This window comes from Manihot esculenta, chromosome 9, assembly GCF_001659605.2.
Source record: "Manihot esculenta cultivar AM560-2 chromosome 9, M.esculenta_v8, whole genome shotgun sequence".
NCBI classification, from domain to species: domain Eukaryota; kingdom Viridiplantae; phylum Streptophyta; class Magnoliopsida; order Malpighiales; family Euphorbiaceae; genus Manihot; species Manihot esculenta.
This window is the reverse complement of record NC_035169.2, coordinates 10,634,947-10,655,620: the sequence shown is the minus strand read 5'-3', so window position 1 is coordinate 10,655,620 and position 20,674 is coordinate 10,634,947. Positions and strand designations below refer to the sequence as shown.

General features: G+C 40.1%; 2 protein-coding genes across 2 annotated transcripts; one reads left to right on the top strand and one right to left on the bottom strand.

Moving 5' to 3' along the window:
* Positions 1 to 1,008: 1,008 nt before the first annotated feature.
* On the top strand, positions 1,009 to 2,759 carry LOC110623203 (ankyrin repeat-containing protein BDA1). The gene is made up of 2 exons (XM_043960501.1): positions 1,009 to 1,689; positions 1,763 to 2,759. Exons 1-2 carry the CDS (start codon positions 1,117 to 1,119, stop codon positions 2,501 to 2,503), a joined length of 1,314 nt encoding a protein of 437 aa, XP_043816436.1. The 5' UTR covers positions 1,009 to 1,116; the 3' UTR covers positions 2,504 to 2,759.
* A 446-nt stretch (positions 2,760 to 3,205) lies between these two features.
* On the bottom strand, positions 3,206 to 6,658 carry LOC110623202 (heparan-alpha-glucosaminide N-acetyltransferase). The gene is made up of 13 exons (XM_043960493.1): positions 6,361 to 6,658; positions 6,104 to 6,241; positions 5,725 to 5,806; positions 5,541 to 5,617; positions 5,334 to 5,449; positions 5,154 to 5,250; positions 4,944 to 5,060; positions 4,740 to 4,831; positions 4,589 to 4,655; positions 4,425 to 4,506; positions 3,875 to 3,966; positions 3,630 to 3,773; positions 3,206 to 3,536 (listed from the first exon to the last, which is right to left on the bottom strand). The coding sequence occupies exons 1-13, from the start codon at positions 6,586 to 6,588 to the stop codon at positions 3,390 to 3,392; spliced, it is 1,479 nt and encodes a 492-aa protein (XP_043816428.1). The 5' UTR covers positions 6,589 to 6,658; the 3' UTR covers positions 3,206 to 3,389.
* Between the last annotated feature and the right edge of the window lie 14,016 nt (positions 6,659 to 20,674).

Here is a 20,674-nt window from a genome sequence, read left to right as displayed (position 1 = left end):
TTTTTAAATTCAATTTAATATTTTAATTATAATGGTGATAAATTAAAAAAATTAATTTTATTATCTAAAATTTAAAGTTTTGAATATAAATATGAATTAATGTAAATATTTGAATATTTTTATTTAAGAGGTCTTTTGAGAAATATTTTTTTTTGTCAAAATTTATTGAAGTAAATAGCTAAAATTAAAATAAATGTGAACGGATTAGCATTATTATCAAATATTTTAAAATTAAAATATAAATGGAAAAATAGTAAACGTTTGAAATTTTTTTATCGAATAAGTCTTAATAAATTTAAAAGTAGTTAAATTTTTAATAATCTAATGATTAATTTAAGATATTAATTTATACATTTTTAATTCAAAATATTACTATATATTCATATAAATAAAAGTTTTATAGTTACAACTCAACTTAATGTTTGAATTTATTATTTTAATTTTATGAATTTTTGTAAATATATATGTAAAGTTAATTGAAATCTAAAATCTTGCTGTGGCATCTTTTACGGTTGTGAAGATTAGCTGCGCATACAGAACTTGTAGTTTAAAAGAAGAGGACATCCTGAGCCCAGAAGCAGAAGTATCGAATCGGCTGATGCCCAAGCTTAAAATCAGAAGGTCATTTGCTTACACCAACTTACCTCCTTTTCTTTTTCTTTTTATTTTTTTTCTTGTTAAAAATGAGATCAAGGATAATTGAAAATGTCTAATTTCCTGCATCGTAAGATACAGATTCAACCGTTGGATCATACAAATATGATGAGATTTAAATGTAGATGAAACCAAGGCAAAAGTTGTATTTTTTTTTTTTCTTGAAGTCATCTGTCCTGGTATAAACTAGTAAATATCTCTTATCACTAAAAAATTAATTTTAGAATCGGATGTAATGTTAATTTAAAGAAAGAAAAACAAGGAAAATGTTAATTTAAAGAAAGAAAAACAGGGAAAGAGCCTGGGGATACTTACAAGGTGGTCGCTTTTCTACCGGCTCTATGGATTATTGTATTCAAACCTTTAATACCATCATGTCTCTATTTGTATCTGGAAATTAAGCACTAATTTTCTTGGCCAACTGAACCAGACCGCCTAGGTAGAAACAGCTAATAGTTATTAATGGATGGGAGCCTCTTTGTTGCTGCTCGTACAGGGGATGTTGGAACCCTGTCCAATTTGCTGCAAGAAGACAATAATCCAGCAGCCTTACCAGAGAGCTCCAAGTGGACGCCCTTACATATAGCTTGCTTGTTCAGGAACGTGAATTTCGCCAGGGAGTTTCTGAGACGCCGTCCACAATTTCTTAAACATAAGAATCCTGAGGGTTGTACCGCTTTACACTTGGCTTCTTCCATTGGGAATTTAGAGATGGTCAAGATGCTGCTCACATTTGGATGTGATGATGAGTCCATGGACAGAGATAATGATGGGAGAAATCCTCTTCATCATGCAGTCATTAAAGGTAGTGTAGAGGTGGTGATCGAACTGCTTAGAGCTTGTCCGGAGTCTGCTCTAGAGGTGACTGCTCAGAAGGATACAATATTTCACCTGGCTGTGAAGCATAGAGTATCTGTCTCTGATGAATTATTCTCACGACTACTTCGAGGAGACTACACAGATTATCTCCTGAATTTGTCTGATAAAAAAGACAATACAGTCTTGCATTTGGCCTCGATTAGGAAACAAACCCAGGTAATATTCATCGTGAAGTTTGCAAGTTAATTATCTAAATTCAAGTATCCATGAATTTCGACTATTTGTGCAGATAATTAGGCTGTTGACTGAGCGGCGGCCTCGCTTAGATGTGAACGCTGTTAACTCATCTGGGCTTACACCATTAGATCTTCTAGTGGTTGATCCCTTGAATTTGAAAGATATGGAAATAGAAGGAATCATGAAATCTGCAGGTGGAATAAGGTTAAATCAGAGTCACGAACAACGTGAACATTTGAAAAGTATAGCAAGCGGCCTTTTGGTGATGGCATCACTTATTGCAGCAACTAGCTGCCAGTTTGCTATCTTCCTACAAGTGGGTTTCTGGGACACCTTGTCTCCAGCCACAGATGGCAACATAACTTCAATTTCCAACTCAACTCATTTCCGGGTCTCCACATCCCCAGGTGCCAATGCAACTGCTGCCATGCAGATGCCGGGGAATGCAACAGCATCCCACAATGAAAAAACAAGATCATATCTCTTTCTGGCGATCTTCGACGGTCTAGCTTTTATGCTATCCCTTTGTCTCATTTTTCTTACGCTGATGCCAACATCTACTAATAAATTTAGCCGTTTAAAATGGCTATCCTCATACTTACTGACTTTGTTACTCATGCCATTTCTTATAGCGTTATTTATTTCAATGGTGTCCTATAGAGCTACTGATACTCCTTCAACTGATAATTTTATTTTTAACCTTTTTCTTCCATTTCTACTCTGTATTATAGTATTGGTTCTAATTCCTATTGTAAAAGTTGTTGGGGTTAATTATAGGTCTGTGAGGAGATAACTAAGCTTTTAAACTTGTGGAAATCAGAAACTGAACGAGATCAAGGAGATTAATTGTGGGGTGTCTTCCAGTTCGTCGAGAGCTGAGATTTTTCTGCAAGACTTCAAGTTCAGGCTCATCTTTTGCTTATCTTAATTTTTGTAATCCTGAAATCCTGGTGTCATTCGATATTCCTCGGTTTCTGATTCTTTATAGTTTATGAGATTGGATTCGGTGATTCTAAGGTATCAATACAAACCGACCCAAATAACTTTTGAATCTATTTTCTATTATTTTCTATTAGACTAAAATATAATTTAATAGTTCGTACTAACTATTATATATAATTTTAATTTTCGATAATTTACCGACATGTGATTCTTTTCCAAGCATGTGAATCTTACAAATACATGGGTTTGTTATAACATATAACAAGCTTATATTTGATACTTTTCAGCATCTTGCTTTCAAGTTAATTTGACTAATTAAATTATTATAAAATCTATATTAAAAATTTTAAATTAAAAAATAATATTGTTTTAGTGAAAAAATAACATTGTCTTCTAAGTTGTTTTTAGTCAAATATATCAATCTTTATCTATGGCTTATAAAAGTACAAGTTAGCATTCATAAAGTTAATCCGGTAATAAGTATATCCAGTAAATTTGATAGATTTCAGATTTTATTATTTCAATTCCTAATCTACAATTCCTAATCCCCATTTAAAAAAAATACAAAAAAAGTACAAGTTAAAATTTATAAGTTAAGTCAGATACGAAAGATTGAAGCTCCAGATTTTCATCTTAAACAAACTTGACGTAGCACAACAAACAAGAAAAGAAGTGAATTTTAGTTACAAAGTGTTACTAATTGCTTAATTCATTAACCATCAGCAATTTTTTACTTGTCAGAGCTTCCAGTATATGCCCAATTTGTGCAATATGCCAGCAACTACTCCCCAGAATGTGATTTGAGCAAATATCACATATAAGAGTGTCCCTAGCCTCTGTGAGTTCCAAACATTGAAAAAGACATGATTTTGAATCCATTTCACCTGAAAAAAAAAAAGGATTTGGGTTTTCATTAATTTAAATAATCATTTTTGGAGATACTAAAATTATAAAAAATGTTCAGCTAATTAACTTACAAGTGTGTTATCTGGTGACTTGTAATACCATCCATTGATAAATCCTTCAAAGATACCTTGTGCAGCCATCACATATACCAGCATTGCATTCATTCCTATCCATTCCAGGAATAAAAATGGCATTCGCAATCCCCAAACATCAATCTGTTAATGCAAAGCAAGAAGAAGAAACAAGGGTTGAAGCCAATGATGAATCACATCATGCAAATCCCATAAATGTTTTTGACAGTGTTTGATCCTTATACCAGTATATAGAATCCAGAGAATACGATTCCTGCTGCACCTGCTGTGAAACAGACATAGCTGAAGCTGTAGAGCTGTTTGTTGATAGGAATAGCTGCACAATGCAGGGCATGCAGAAATGTGAGAAATTCTGTTTTCCTTAGTATAATCAAGGGAAATTTACTATTTAATCCTATATTATGAAAAAATTCTTTAGTTGGTCCCTTAATTTTGAAAAACACATTACAATAAGGTCTATCTATTACTCTCTTCAATAATTTTGACCGTTAAGTGTACTATTTAAACCCTGTATTTTGGAAAAAACTCTTCATTTAATCCTTCAATTTTGTAAAAAATTTATTAATTAGTCTTTTTGTATCAAGGATACCCAAGACTTTTTTGCTACACTTAAGTTTAAAATTAACCGAAAGACCGTGTTGGTCACGTTTTAACATATTTTTTAAAATAAAGGAGTCAACTAGTGAATTTTCACATAATGTAAGGACTAAGTAGTAAATTACTAAAATCAAATACTCATTTATGAGATACAGGCGTATTAACTATGAAACTCACCATCTGTAAAATGAAGGATGATGGCTATAATAAGTAAGCCAAACCCCATTGAGACCCATTGCTTCAGCCTCTCAGAGTGATCCTGCAGGCAAAACACTGGTTTTTTTTTAAATTCTTGATCATCAAAATGAGCTTATGGGTAATTAGAGCTTCTAAGTTCTAACCTTGAAATGAACCAAAACATGACCATAATGGATGCCAATGGTGCCAGAGAGGATAGCAGAGATTGTACTAAAATAAACCAAAGGCAAACAATTCTTTAGTTAGTTCATAATTATACTGATCCAAATCACTGGTGTCTCTAAATTAGCAAACCTCAACAATCCTTCAGGTTCAAATGAAGCGTAGCACCAAGTAGGAGCGTCCTCACGAAAAGGGCCAGAACCTGGAGAGCTAAGAGTGCAAGCCTACAACAAAATAAAAGGCATGATTATTTAGCTGTTAAGTCTGCTGCAAAAGTTGCAGTACAGTGTCTCAGAAGGATCAGAAATATATGCATACTCCCTCTGCATTACTAACCTTTAAGCGGCTCCAAACAGGGTATTGATACAGATGATTAATGCCCCAGACCTCTCTATCCACATATCCAACTGCATTGCAGGCAGGTCCTAAATGTCCCCTCATCCCACATTTGACCTGGAATCAAGAAATAGCATAATTGCAGTACTCTTTACATGTGAGATTAGCATAAAAGATGTCTTAGTTTACCCAAGTTTAGTCTCTACATACCGTGTATCTCTTCGATTCGTGATCGAAACTCCAATCTGGAACATAGAGTGCATATGTTGTGATCATGTAGATAAGAAAAGCAATAAACCCTCCAATCCTAAAACGCAGATAGAGCATTAATTTCTGATACAGGACCATATAATTTTTCAAAAGGTTAGGCTGCAACTAAAATGGAGGTACCATTGCCACTTGTATGCTGTGAAAATGGTAAAGTGATCAGGCTCAACCACAGATTGCCTTTGCTTGATGGTTAGTGTCTCTATCAAGGCCACAAACATGTACACCAATGCTATCCTCTACTTACAACACAAGAAATAAATAAACATAAAACTTAAGTTCTGAAATAAATATCCAGCGATCTTATAGTCAAGGTTAGGGAAAAAAAACCTGGAGAATGCCACACCATCTTATAATTTTCATGTCCACCCCATAAGAGAGATCATTAGGTGCATGTGAATATCCTCCTGCATTTACCCATTTAGAGTTCATGGATTTTCATTCAAAATAGGATTAGGAGCTCAAAAATAATATGGCAAAGTATAGGGAAATTAGATAGTAATGTCACCATTACCTTGCAACAAAATTCCCCAGAATAGAAGCTTCAATGTCCTTAGGATTATCTTCTTAACTGCATCCCTCTTCTTTGGAATTCTCTGCAGCATTAAGATCAAAATTTTTATATGGTTATGATATTTAAATTTTCACATATAGCAACCAACTAGTCTTCAATTAAGCTGAGATATATATAACTCCTTTCTTTTAAAAGTGACATAGCTAAATTATTTTATTGCTAGAGTATGGCTTCATATGCATGGAAATATGTTGATTCTCTTGCTCAGACGACAGCTATTAAAACAAAAGGAATAAAAAACAAAACGTAAGAGCTAGCAAAGCAAACAAAAAGAAGAAAAGAAAGCAATATAAAATTAAATAGAACAAATCAACAATACCTTGAAAGCAAGAGCAATTGCAACACCAACAATGAAGAGGAAAAAAGGCATAACGAAGTCCGCCAGTGTGCAGCCATTCCATGGTGAATGATCTATTCGTGCATATGATTCCCCAGCATTATCCACCAATATCATCAACTACATCCACACAGTTTCTTGAATCGTTACTCAGGTATATGTTTTCAAAAATTTTTAAGAAATCCTGACCTCGTGCATTAAGAATTATGCATATTTTATTTATAGTTTATATCACTTACAGCCACCGTGAGCCCTCTAAAAGCATCCAAGGTTGCAACCCTCTTGGCCTTCTGCTTCACCAATGGTTGTTGCTGCTGCTGCTTTTGCTGATTCACACTACTTGTGTCCTCTTTCTCACGGTTGGTGACATCTCTATCGTTAGTTTTATCAACTTTCTCGCTAAACAGCTCATTCTTGTCTTTAGTTTCATGAGCTAACCCTTCTTCCAGTCTCTTAGGATGCTCCATAGCTTTGCTTTCCTTTCTGGATAATGGTTAAAGGAATGTGATACATATAATGTAGTGGCACTGAATTGGAAGCTAGTAATAGCGGGGGAAATAAGGCAGCGACAATGTTGAGATCAAATTATATCAAGTATAAGCCGGCGCCTTTGAGCAGTCTCAGCAGGACCCATAGGCATGGAAAAGAAAAAGAAAAGACAAAATAACTATTTTATTACATTTTAATTTTTTATTATTTTAATATTTAATGATATGAAATTACCGTTTTATAATATAATTTTTTCGCCGGGATTATTAAACTAGGACAAAATACAAGTCCAGATTCCAGTTTCACAGTTGGTGTAGCGTAACTGTCATAAAAATCCTAATTAGTATAATGTTTCTCTAAAAAGAAAGGCTGTTTAATTTTATTTTGTTTATTGGGATTGATGCTGTAGTAAGGGTATTAAGACTTTTACTATGTATCCATTTTCCATGAAATGCATGTCGGACCAAAAGTTCAATCTAATTTACTTTATTTTTGGTCGAGGGTTCTTGCCTTGTCCACTGGCGGACGATAATGTCTATACATCCTTAATTTGTCGTCCTCCTGAAAAATAGAATCTCAGTTTTAAAAACAGTAACAAAAAAATATAGAATCTGAGGAAATTGCTCAAATTTTATCCTTTTCCTCCCAGACTGATACTATTGAAGATTACTGTAAGTGAGTGATGTGGATTCAATTTAAAATCAAATCGAATTAAATAAATTAAAAATTAAAATTTTAGTATATATAAAAATTGAATCAATTTGATTTTAGTTAAAAATCAAATCGAACTGAATTAGTATGATTTAGTTCGATTTGATCCATTTAAATTTTTAATAAATTTTTTATTTTTTTACGCTTTATTTTTAATATTTTAAAATTTAATTAAAATATTTTAATTTTAATATGATATAATATTTTTATATTATTAAAAATAATAAATCGGATCTAATAAACTGAAAATCAAAATTTTAATATTTATGAAAATCGAATCGAATTGATTTTAATCAGAAATCGAATCGAACTGAATTGGTATGATTTAATTCGATTCAGTTGAGTTTGATCGATTTAAATTTTTAATAAATTTTTTATTTTTTTATTTTTTTATACTGTATTTTAAAATTTAATTAAAATATTTTAATCTTAATATGATATGATATCTCTATATTATACTATTATCATTAATCGATTTGATTTAATTTTTTTGATTTATTTTTATCAAAATAGAACCGAACCAAAATCACTAAAATTTTTAAAATTAAAAATCAAACCGAATCGAAATAAATAAAAAATTGAATTAAAATTTTAAATTAATTTAATTCAATTAATTTTTTCAATTTTAACCGAATACTATTCACCTAAATATTAAACTTTAATACCAAAGTTTACACATTCCATAATTAGATATATGGGCATAAATTTCAAAAAAAAAAATCGTTTGAAATATATATTTAAATTCTCAGTCATTTTACATTTATAATTAGTCAATTAAATATGATGCAATTTGTTCAATGTAGACTTATATTTTCTATTAAATTCAAGTAATTTAATTTTTTAATTTGAGGCCTCTCAGTAATTGAAACGACATAGTATTAATAAACTAAAATTCACCATAATTTCACAAGTAGATGTACAATGTAGCCGGCTGCAATAGATTTTATGGAAAATTACAATTAAAAATCAGATTAATGATATTTGGCAGTCTCAACAGCTTAAATTATCCATGAAAATTTGTAAAAGCTTTCTCATGGATGAAGTAACAAACTACAACAACCTTAATCTAAACACAACCCAACAAATGCTAAAAACAACTATTTTTCATATAATATTCATCAAGTCAAAGTCATAATTTACCTAGCATCATCAAACTCAACACAAAATTATTTATTTTTTAATTTATATATATATATATAATTTTAATTATTAATTTGAAAAAAAAAAAGAATGGATAGAGACAGAATTATAAATTAATTTATATCGATAACTATTCCTTAGTCAAGTGAAAACAATATTAAGAAATTACTAATATATTTATTGTTTTTTATCTATATAAATTTATAGTATAATATTTTTCACATTTATTTTCTAATTGAATTTAGCTTTCTAACTTCTCTCTCTAATTTGGTTGTGGGATCATCGGTTTCTGCTTCTGATCAAGTACAATGCATGGCTATTGATGTTTTGGCCTCAGATACTACTCATCTCTCCACAATTTGGCCCTGTTTTAAAATGGCTTCTCTTATAATCACCACAGCAACTTTCATTTTATTAATTTTATTGTTTGAATATTTTTTTTAGTTTATAAAATTTTCATTTTAAAAAAATAAATTATACATTGATGATCTGAGATCCAATAAAATAGGGTTTTACAAGGGTTTTTGTCTTGAAGAATAAAAACTTGGCCTATCTCCCTAAAGGGGTATCCCTTTTATCCTTTTCTTCCTACTTGCTGGTGACGTATAACGGCTCTCCCATGATTGGACCACGCGTCTCTGCCATACAGATATGGGCGTACGAGGATATCGACGCCTGCTCCATGCGTAACGGCCTCTGATTCTCCCCCGTGCGTACGTTCGAGCGGATCTGCCAGGCTATATGACGAGTCTCGTTCTGGTTTCTGGGCTGGGCCGAGATCTGGGCTGAACGCTGAACCCAGGATGAGAAGGAATCCGTGGGGAGGTTATACGGGCTGGGCCGATCTTGATGAGGAAGAATCGGGTGGAGTCCGGCCTCAGGGATCTGGTGGTCCGGGCCTGTTTTACTTGAGAGGGCGTGTGGGCCTTTTTCTCATGGGCCGTGGCTGTAATTTAGGCCCAGGATTGGGGGTAGGAAAATCCAGCGGTCATCAATTGCCCCTTCACCTTCTTGGCAGTTATTGCTCCGACTGCCGAGGGGTGAATATCGAGAACCATTATGACCGCGCCTGTTCGTATGTAGCTGCCTTCATAACTCCCTTTCATCTTTTTGTCATTTCTCATTTCTTGAATCCTATCTGCCTTTTTCCCTTTCTGGCCTTTCCTTACCTCTCATATACTCTGCTCTTTTTACTTTCCTGTCATTATCGCCTGGACATGCCTTCTTTTTTCCTTTTTCATGAATATCTTTTTAAGATCCTGACATCGTGGGCTCAAAATCTAGAGTTACTTTTGTGCTAAGACTTCAGATTTTGAGTATATATCAGTGTCAACTCCTCTTCACTCCTAGGCCCTTTGTCGGAGAAAGGGAGTCTTTCCTTCCAGCTCTCTGTCTATTTCCTTCTTCCAGCGAGATTCTCCTGTTTTTTCTGCAAAGGACCTATTTGACGCCTTCTTCAAACGGATTGAGGCGAGCTTGGGGCTTCATTGCTTTGTTGCCCCAGAGGTTTGCTCTAATCTTGCTTTCATGATCTTGACAAAAGATTATCCTAACTTATCTCTGTTTGGAACTTTTTGGCAGTACCTGAGATAAAGATGGGTCAGTCCAAACCTCTTGAAAGTCTGATATTACCTCGAGGGAGTCTGAAGGTTGCCTCAGCGGTCCTCCTAGTAGGGCGGTTGATGGGTAGGGCCATTTGGCAGGTCGTTGAAACTGTTTTACCCAGATCGTCTGGCTGGCCTCCTCCTCTGGTTGTTGTTCGAGCTCCAAAGAGGTTATGGGCTGTTGAGAGGTCTGCTTTGACTTTACCTTCCTTCGAGAAGGAAATTTCCCCGATGCCCCTGTTGTCTGCTTTTGATATAAATGGAGGTGGCGAAAATGATCAATTTATTGTCCCTTTTGGTGTGGAATACCTGTATTATGAGAGGCTGAGATCTGCTGCACTCAGTCAAGCTTCCGTCGATGCCTTCGAATATATGCTCTGTGATCTTCTTGAAGCCGTAACTCGAAGACTTATGTTTTTCATGCGTGATATACGAACAGCATATAATATCTGAGCTTGTTCGTATGCGCTGTGAATCACACTTGGGCAACCGAATGTTTGCCTATAGGGGAACAGTGAGAAATACTTATGGGAATCAACTTATTCAGTTCCCCTATAATAACGAAGCAGGGCTCGACCGGCCTACAGGACTCGTTTTCCGTATCCGAGAGTTCCTCTGTATCGGAAACTAGGATAGTGTGATAGGTGATAGTGATGTAAACGCAGACGATGTATCTGGTCATGTAAATCCTCTGAGGATAGCTTTTTATTCTGTAATGTGGGTATTCGTAACGTGCTGTAATGAAACTTTCGTTTTTCCGTTCATATCCGAACTGATCCTTCTTTATTATGAATGAGATGTTGAGACTGTTTTCTTCGTGGTTTTCTCTGAGAAGTCTGCGATATTGTTTTTTCCTTCTTGCCTTTTAATTGATCCGACCCGGAATCTATTTAGCCAGTTTGAGTTTTCAGTTTACTCTTTCCGAGCGGTACCAACCGATCCGCGAGCTCGGTTTCGGTTTACTCTATCCGAGCGAGACTAATCGACCTGCGAGCTCGCTTTCGGTTTACTTTATCCAAGCGAGACTAACCGACCTGCGAGCTCTGCTGTTAATCAAGGGGTTGAGCTTCTGACCCATAACTTTCAATTTACTTTTTCCGAGCTGGACTAACCGACCTGTGAGCTTTTGCTTTTAATCAATGGGTTGAGGTTCTGACCCATAACTTTGTAGGATTCCGAGGCTTCATTGCTTCGTTCTGGGCTCTTGGCCTTTGCTTAATGATGATCCTTCTTAGGTGATAGGCTGATCTGACCTTTATCATGCTTCCCCCTGTTTGTCTCCTTGGATCTTTCTATGACTTGCTCTTTTTCCTTAGTTTTTGCTGCCTGAGTGGCGATGATGTGCATTTGGCATGTCAGGTCGTCCTGAGTGAGAGATTCGATTGGAGCTCGGCCTCAAGGTTTTGACAATTTGGGTTTGTTTTATGTAGATAGCGTGTGGGCCTTCGGCTAATGGGCTATTGCCGTGGGCCTGACCCTTTGTAAAGGTGGAGAAGCCCAGCGGTCATCTCTTTGCCCCTTTACCTTCTCGCCGGTTACTATCTAACCGTTGAGAGGGTAAACTTCGAGAGTAATTAATGATCGCGCCGCTCCAAGACAAAACTGCTCAGAACAACGTTTCATCTCATTATTGCCTTTCACTTCGAATTCTCCCTGTCTTCCGAAGAAACTCGCTCTCTTCTGCTCTCTACTTTCCTGCAACTTCTTCTGCTTTTTCCACCCTATTGCGTTTTCAGGTACGCTTCTTTGTTCTTCCATGGAGGGTCCAAAGCTCCCCGATGTTGTTAACCTTAGGTCGCATATCACTTCTTCTACCATAAATAAACATATTTCTCGGAGGTATTTAGATACTCTGCTTTATCTTATTCGAGCTCCTTTCCAAAATGAGAGGATAGTTCTTCCAAACCCTCCCCCCCTGGTTTGATGGATCCCCAGAGGGGGCGTTGTATAGTCTTTTTCCTCAAACAGAGGGATTTCGGTCTACCTTTCCCTTTTACTCCTTTTTTTATCGAGGTTTTCCAATATTTCGAAGTGACCCCCCGGATGTTATCCCCAAATTCTATTCTGTTCATGAGTTGTTTCGAATCCATCTGCCGAAGCTGGGGTTTCACACCCACGGCCTGTCTGTTCGTCACTTTCTTCCGTCTCGTTAGGGCGGTTCAGAATTTCTATTATTTTTCCCCCCGTAGTGGGTTGTCTCTTTTCACGGGTTACAAGGATTCCATAAAGGGATGGGTTGAGAATTTCCTTGTGGCGGAGCTGAAATTAGAATCTGCCTTGTCATGCGAAGTGGATCTAAGTTGGGAGGATGTTCCTCCGGGCTGCAATGACCTGCCCCAATTAAGCCTTATTGAGCAGGTGGGGTTGCTTCGACTGACTTCTGTTGAGAGAAAGTATGACGTCGAGAAGTGTATGTTCGTGTCTAATCTTAGGGATATCCGGGACACGGGTATAGTGCCTCATCCAGCGATTCCATTTCTTCTTTGTAAATGATATTATAAAATGCGCTAATCCTTTATAGTTTCGTGTTTTTGCAGCTTTTGACGTTAGAATGGAAGAGATCAAGCATCCGAAGTTAGTCCTGTCTCAGGATAATATGCATGCCATTTTCGATGCCCTTCGGGCTGGGCGTTCGGTGCCTGAGGTCGCTGCAGAGGTGGCTCAAGTTGCTTCTTCCAAGAAAGTTAGTCGACCTCCTATCAAGTCTTCCTCTCGAGATCCTAAGCTGAGCTCTCGAGGCTCTAAGTCATCTCGGCTATCTAGTCGTGACAAGTCGGCCCTGACTATTAAGCCTACTGAAGAGCCTAAGTCTGCTCAAGCTTCTTCAGAGGGTGTGAGGGAAGTTTCTCTAGCCATTGTGGAGCAGACCGAGGCCGTTGAACAAGCACCGTTGGGTCTTGCTCATTCTTCTGAAGAGGTGTCAGGGGGAAAATTTAAGTCCCCCATTACCGAGGATGAGGAGGCCCCTGGGAAGGGAAAAGAGATCGTCCTTGTGGAGGATGACGTCTTGGAGGCGCCTGCCAGGGATGCCCCTGCCCCTGTGGGGGTCAGGTCTGAGTCTGGAGATCCCGTAGGGAAAGCCGGGGACAAGCGTCCAGCGCCTCATGGAACATCTGCCCCTCCTCCTGCTCAGAAGAAGCCCAGGGCTTCTAAAGGATCTTCTCCTGCCCATCCTCCTATTGGGAAAGGAAAAGATGTTCCTGTTGTACCTTTACTGTCTTCTACTGACAACGACACTCTGAACGTAGCGGACATCACCTCTCAATCTCCAGCCAATGCCGTCGCCGAGTTGCTTAGAGAACGGATGTTCGGCGGAGCTACAGAGGCCTCGGATCCACGCCTGCTTGCCCTTACTGGTTTTTTAGCCAGTTCTACCAAGGAGCAAACGTCCTTCCGATCCCGATCTCGTGAAGAGCTTGGGAATACAATCAGGGAGATGCTTTTGATGGTAAATTATGTTTCTCTCTCTTTTGGTCTTCTTTATTTCTTTCTTTTGACAGTTGTTCTCCCCTACTAGGTGACGGGTCTTTTTATGGAGGTGGACGCTCGCAACCACTCCCTTCGGGAATCCGTGGATCGCCGGATTGAAGAGGCGCGCCTGGAGGAGAATATATCTGCCACCAATGACGCCAGAGGCAATCTTCTAGCTGCCCGGGAACATTCCCAGTCCCTCCAGGTGGAGTTGCACTCTGCATTGGAGGCCCTTAAAAGGGCTGAAGGCAGAGCGGCTGAGGCAGCAGAGCACACCAAATCCCTGGTGTAACGACCCCAAACTGGACCGTCACCGGCGCTAGGATTCAGGTCGGCTTAAGGCCGCCAGAACCCGTAGCAAGCCTGCTATCCTCTCTATGTACCTGTAAATCTCATACATGATCAAACATAATCTGTGAAACATAAAAACTCTTTTCTCTGTACCAGGGCTTAACCTGTGCATGCACTATCTCAGTACCCTGTACTCTGTACCCCTGACTAGAGCTTGCTCTAGATGGGTTGTATCATACCTGGTAAGCCTGGTTTTTCACATCCTCTGTAAAACATATACATATACAGATCATGTACACAGCTCTTTAATATTACATGTCCACTCTAAGCTATTACAAGTCTCTTCTCTTTTTCTGACCTCTTCTGAACTCCTGTACACTGTACACTGAACCTGCAAGACTGGGGTTAAGGGAGTGGGATGAGCTCTATAGCCCAGTGAGTAGAACGTGGCCAAACTTCTGGACAGGGTGTGGAGATAACACCTGTCCAAAATGTTGACTAAGGCATGCACAAGAGCTGGCTGGCCAATTCAGCTTCGGCTGCCGAATCGCATGCAAAACCATGCAACATTCGGGGGCCGAATCTGAGCTTCGGAAGCCGAACATTGGGCACTTTCGGCGGCCGAACTTACCTTCGGCGGCCGAACTTGGTAAAAGGCTCCATAGACTTTTCTCTTCAAAACACATATCATGTCAACTTGAAAACCTTAAACCAAAACATAACACTTAAGAAGACATAAATCCTACCCTTCTCTAGACGTCCAACACCCCGGATTCCACCAAACGACAGAAATTCCGGTAGCCGGGTATTACACCTGGAAGCAGAGTTGTCTCATACTCGCAGGGTTCTCAAGGAGTCTGATGAGAGGACAGCTGAGGTGGAAGTTCGTTGTGTGGAAGTTTTAAAGTAGCTGTCCTCTATGACAGCGGCTCTTTAGGAAAGAGATGAGGCTGTAAGTCAGAGGAATGAAATCCAGTGCCAATATGAAGCCTTAAAGGCTGATTCTGAAGGACTTCAAGTTCGCCTGAATGAGGTGAATGCTCAGAAGGAGAGGGCCCTAGTTCGGGTGGAAGTCCTTGAGCAGGAGCTGAGCACGAGCTCTGAACGTATCAGAGTCCTGGCTTCATCGGCGGAGGAGTCCCAACTTCGCCATCAACAGCTTAACCATGAAGTCAGGACTTTGGAACGTAAATGTTCAGCCCTGCTCAAGGTGGTGAAACATACTGAAGGCAAGGTCCTGCTAGAACGCGAGAGGTGTCTAGCGGAATATCAGGAGTCGGAGGAGCTGAAAAGAAAGATTGAGCAGGCCTGTGAAGCTTACCTTCAGGACTACAAGGATTCCCCTGAGCTGAAGGCATTTATAGCTGAGGCCTGTGAATCACATCTTGATGAATATAAAGCCTCTGCAGACATGAAATCTACTGTTCTTCAGAAAGCCTTCCGCATGTACGTAACTGGTTACAATCGCGGTATAAGAGAGGCTAGACATGCTCCTGATACTCCTCTGGCAAAGCTTCGTATGGCCGAAGTGGACTCTGATGGTGAGCCGGTGTTGTATGGAGAATGTAATACCCGGCTAGATTCCGGCATCGGAATCTCTACCTTCCGGCGGAATCTCCGTTGGAATCTAGAATTTCTGAATATGCCAGAGGTTTCTAGAGGGGTAAAATGTGTTTTCTAAAAGGTTTTTACTGATTTTATGGTTTTAAATGAAAAAGAATTGAGTTTTGAAGAGAAAAGACCAAGGAGGCAAATTGCCAGGTTCGGCCGCCGAAAGTGAAGTTCGGCCGCCGAACATGGAAAGGCTTCGGGAGCGCCTTTGGCCTCCGAAAGTCTTGTATGAACGAGCCAAGGTTCGGCCGCCGAAAGTCAAGTTCGGCCGCCGAACCTGCATGAGTTTAGGGGGCACGTTAGGCCGCCGAAGGAGGTTTAGTCGGCCACCTATAAGAGGCCCTCAGACCGAAAATGGGAGAGTTATCTCCCCATTCTCGTGCTCAGGTGTGTTTATGCCTTCCTTTTGGTCATTTTCATGCTTCTTCTTCAATCCTTCACGTTTTTATGAGTTTATGTTGGTTTTGAAGAGCTTTAAAGCTTAAAAAGGAGTTTTGGGAGTTTTGGAGGCTTTTGGAGCTTGGATTCTCCACACCTCCGAGTTAGGGATCACGCAACCCTCGATCTCCAAGAGGTTAGTGTAGATCTTTGCTTCCCTAGTGTTTTTATGAAGTTTTATGAAGGTTTTAATGGTAGAGTATGGGTAGATATGCATGTTAGGATTTATGTGGGTTTTATGCCCAATGTATGTCAATGTATGATTATATGTGTTTATGTGATGATATGTTGTTAGTTTATGCCCCTTTATGCATGTGGGAGTGAGTATGCATGTTTGGGAGAGAGTATGTAAGGATTTGGGGTATTTTGAGTTTGGTTTTTGGCTTGGCAGAATCGGACCTGTCGTCCAGAGGGGACCAGGTTCGGCCGCCGAAAGGAGTTTCGGCCGCCGAACCTGCATGGGAGGCAGTCTTTCGGCTGCCGAACGTGCCCCCGAAGGCTGAGTTTTGTTTCTGTCCAGGGGTTTCGGCCGCCGAACCTGCCGCCGAACCTACCCGAGTTTCGTCTCTGGAAGGGACTTTCGGCCGCCGAAGGTGCCGCCGAAAGTGCCCTGTCCAGCCGTTTCTTGGGTGTTTTCTATGCATGTTTTAGTGATGTTTAGAGGGGTTTTTGGGGGTATGTTTATGAGTTGTTTAGAGTATGTTTGGCACCTCATTCGAGTCCACCTGTGTAGGATCGGACCCGAGACCGAGGAGGCCAGTAGTGCTAGCAGTTGCAGAGTCAGTCAGCGTCTGCCAGGAGGTGAGTAGAACTAACTTAATCTTTTATTTTAAGAAAATCAAATGCCTAAAGCATACTCATGCATCATGATTATATGTAATAGGATGATTGCACTAGTTTCACGAATGTGACGCATTGCATTATTTGATGTTGATTCAGGAGGTTTGGACCAAGGCGACTTCAATAGCCCATATCTGTCATTGAGTCTTGGGTGAGTCCTTCGAGAGCCGGACAAGTACACGTAGGAAAGTCTTTGTGAGCTCTCTGTGGACTAGGCACCCTGTCATGTATGTTATAGGCCTATGCGAGCTCCTTTGGGGGAGCCGGGCACCGACAGAGGGATTTTTGAGGTCATGTCCGATCCTTGAGAGTAAAAGGATGCTAGCAAAGAAAAGGAACTCTCAAAAAACAATCCGTGGGGAATATTTATCTGCATGAGCCCCGAGACGGACCAGGTTATGTGATTTCTTTGTGTTATGACGCATTTCATGAGAGCATGTAATTAATGAACTGTTTTCTATGTTTCTACTCACTGGGCTTTTTAGCTCACCCCTCTCCCCTAACCCCAGGTTTGCAGGTTTAAGTCAGAGCTCAGAAGTCAGCAGGGTAAAGATTAAGTGACGTATGTTTGTAATGTGGTAGTTTATGTTTATGTTACAGTTTAGTAGTTTTAGAAGTGGACATGTAATATAAGTTGATGTAATGTAAATTGAGATAATGTATGTAACTGATTGTAGAGTTAATGTTTATGGATTAGAGTGTGCTTGGCCCTATAGATTGGTTAATCCCTGTTGATGCATGGTTATGTAACGTTTGAATGTTGAGATGAGAACCAGGCTTGATGTCTGTAATGTTGACCCAGTCAGAGCATTTGATGAGGGCTCTAGCATGGGAAAGTTTATGTTCACAGTTATGTTGTAGCATACGGATCAAGCTTGGTGTATGTTCAGATTTTAGGTTTTATGTTAAAGTTTTGATCATGCATGGGATTTTACCAGGTAATAGTATGTATGTTGGCTTGCTACGGGTCCCGGCGGCCTCAAGCCGATCTGGATCCTAGCGCCGGTGGCGGTTCGGGCCGTTACGGTAGGGTATCGGTTTCCGGGTCGTTACAGAGAAGATGATTTCCCTATGCCTAGAGGGGACTGTCGAGTTGGAGGCCCGTCAGCTGTATCTTCTGAAGAAGAATCCGAGCCGGATGGGGAGGACATGGGAGCCCTTGAGTCTGAAGGAGGCGACCCTGAATCTGAAGGGGAGGACCTCAATCCAGGGTTGGAGATTGCCCCTGTTGTTGAAACTCAGACATCTGACCCAAAGGATGCCGGGCTTCCTCCAGATACAGTTGTAAATAAACCTAATGTAGGCGAGGATGTTCTTACAAATGTAAGTCCTTTAAGGACTATCTTTCCCTCGACCTCGTCTGACAAGTAGATTGTAACAGCCCTGTATTCTTAATGAAAGTTTAATTTCTTTTTACTTGGACTATATTTTGCTTTATAATTTATCTCTCCTTCTCGCAACTGTAATGCTTACACTGTATATTTTTATTCATAAGCTTTTTCTGAACTAGATTGGCCTTTAGTCATGAGCTCGATTCTTAGCTAACTGTCTGAACTCATGAGAAGTCAGATCACATACCTTCTAATGGTGATTAGCAGGGCTGCCTTTTTGCTTTTAGTTCTGACTTGTCAGGAAATGAAGCTAAGGTCCTTTCTTCCGAAATTGCCCCCTTTACCTCCTCAACCTTTCATTATATGGGTGGTGAGGGGGTAAATCCTTAAACTCTGTATATGCTTGTGTGGGCTTTTTAAATGACTTTTCCTTTCTTCTTGGTTATGAGCACGGTTCTCCGTCTTCATTTGTCTTCCTCTATGTTTTCGAGCGTTTTTATGTGGCGAGTCTATCCGAGTTGGGAGCTCGGCTCTGTACTCTTTACTTGGGCTTTTATACCTATGGCCTGTGATGTTTCTCATACCCCTGGATGTTTTCCGGGCTATTTGCTATCTCGACCTCTTTCTCGGCTAGATGGGCCAGCTTAGCGTCAGCGATCGTTTCTCAATTTTAGTGCCTGTTGGTTATAGTGTTCCGAACTCCTTCGGGAGGTCAGAATTTGGCCTTTCTTTGGTAGTCTTTGGACTCATCTTTCTTGTGAGGTCGGAACTGTATTTTTATGAATTGTCTCTGCACGTGATATGGGGAACTTTTGCTTAAAGATGGTCTTAAGGCCTTCTCCAACTGTTTTTTACTTTGTTTTCCCGGGAGTTCTTAGGGGATCCCGGTCTTCTTTGTATTTCCGGGACGACCTCGGGGCCTCGCCGGCTGTTTTTACTCCAGGAGATCTTACGGGATCCTGGTCATTTTTGTATTTCCGGGATGACCTCGGGGCCTCGCCGGCTATTGTTTGCTCCAGGAGATCTTACGGGATCCTGGTCATTTTTGTATTTCCGGGATGACCTCGGGGCCTCGCCGGTTGTTTTTACTCCAGGAGATCTTACGGGATCCTGGTCTTTTTTGTATTTCCGGGATGACCTCGGGGCCTCGCCGGCTGTTTTTTGCTCCAGGAGATCTTACGGGATCCTGGTCATTTTTGTATTTCTGGGATGACCTCAGGGCCTCGCCGGCTGTTTTTTGCTCCAGGAGATCTTACGGGATCCTGGTCATTTTTGAATTTCCGGGATGACCTCGGGGCCTCGCCGGCTGTTTTTTGCTCCAGGAGATCTTACGGGATCCTGGTCATTTTTGTATTTCCGAGATGACCTCGGGGCCTCGCCGGCTGTTTTTTGCTCCAGGAGATCTTACGGGATCCTGGTCATTTTTGTATTTCCGGGATGACCTCGGAGCCTCGCCGGCTATTTTTTGCTCCAGGAGATCTTACGGGATCCTGGTCATTTTTGTATTTCCGGGATGACCTCGGGGCCTCGCCGGCTGTTTTTTGCTCCAGGAGATCTTACGGGATCCTGGTCCTTTTTGTATTTCCGAGATGACCTCGGGGCCTCGTCGGCAGTTTGTGCTCTCAATTTGGTTTGTGGTGTCAGGAAATCTAGGGGATCCTGTACACCTACCTTTCTTTTCATGGAGGAATATTATTCATAATAATAAAGATAATCTCATTGTATAAATAACTTGTTTCCTTCATATTTATCAGAATACAATGTTTTTCTTTACAACTATATCAGGGGAAATACCTCTTTAGGTGTTGAATATTCCAAGCGTGGGGCTCATGATTCCCTTGCATATCTTCAATCCGATATACTCCTGGCCGGACTACTTTTGTTACCTTGAACGGGCCCTCCCAGGTCGATGCTAGCTTACCAGCTGCCGCCCTTTTTCCTGTGGCCTCCAGGTTTCCTAAGGCCGGGTCTCCCACTTTCAAACTTCTTTTTCTGACCTTTTGGTTGTAGTATCGTGCTGCCCGTTGTTGATAGGCGGCAGTTCGGATTTGAGCTTCTTCCCTGATTTCCTCAAGGGCATCCAGGTTGTTTCTTAGCTTGTCATCGTTAGTGTCTTCACTAGCAAATTGGACTCGATGGGTAGGAATCTGCAACTCAACTGGGACTACGGCCTCTGTACCATAGGCAAGTGCAAAGGGCGTTTCTTTAGTGGGTGCTCTAGGGGTGGTTCGGAGTGCCCACAGGATGCTGTTGATTTCTTCTGCCCAATTTGTCTTTGCCCCATCTAGTCGCTTTTTTAATCCTTGTAGGATGGCTCTGTTGGTGACCTCTGTTTGGCCGTTAGTTTGAGGATGAGCCACGGAGGAGAATTTATGCCAGATACCCATGTTCGTTGTGAAAGCTCTGAAGGTGCTGCAATCAAACTGTTTGCCATTATCTGAAATAAGCACTCTGGGTACACCAAATCTGCAGATGATATGTCCCCACACAAAATCTATCATCTTTCGAGCTGTAATTGTGGCTATTGCTTCCGCCTCTGGCCATTTTGAGAAGTACTCTACAGCCACCACTACAAATTTCCTCTGCCCCGTAGTCTTGGGGAAAGGTCCCAGGATGTCAATTCCCCA

Excerpts from the sequence above, each read along its gene's own strand:
- LOC110623203 (XM_043960501.1), top strand. The coding sequence starts at position 1,117 with ATGGATGGGAGCCTCTTTGTTGCTGCTCGTACAGGGGATGTTGGAACC. Across the intron at positions 1,690-1,762 it reads CGATTAGGAAACAAACCCAG|ATAATTAGGCTGTTGACTGA; the intron begins GTAATATTCATC and ends CTATTTGTGCAG.
- LOC110623202 (XM_043960493.1), bottom strand. The coding sequence starts at position 6,588 with ATGGAGCATCCTAAGAGACTGGAAGAAGGGTTAGCTCATGAAACTAAA. Across the intron at positions 5,061-5,153 it reads ACGAATCGAAGAGATACACG|GTCAAATGTGGGATGAGGGG; the intron begins GTATGTAGAGAC and ends TCTTGATTCCAG. Across the intron at positions 4,832-4,943 it reads CTGTTTGGAGCCGCTTAAAG|GCTTGCACTCTTAGCTCTCC; the intron begins GTTAGTAATGCA and ends ATTTTGTTGTAG.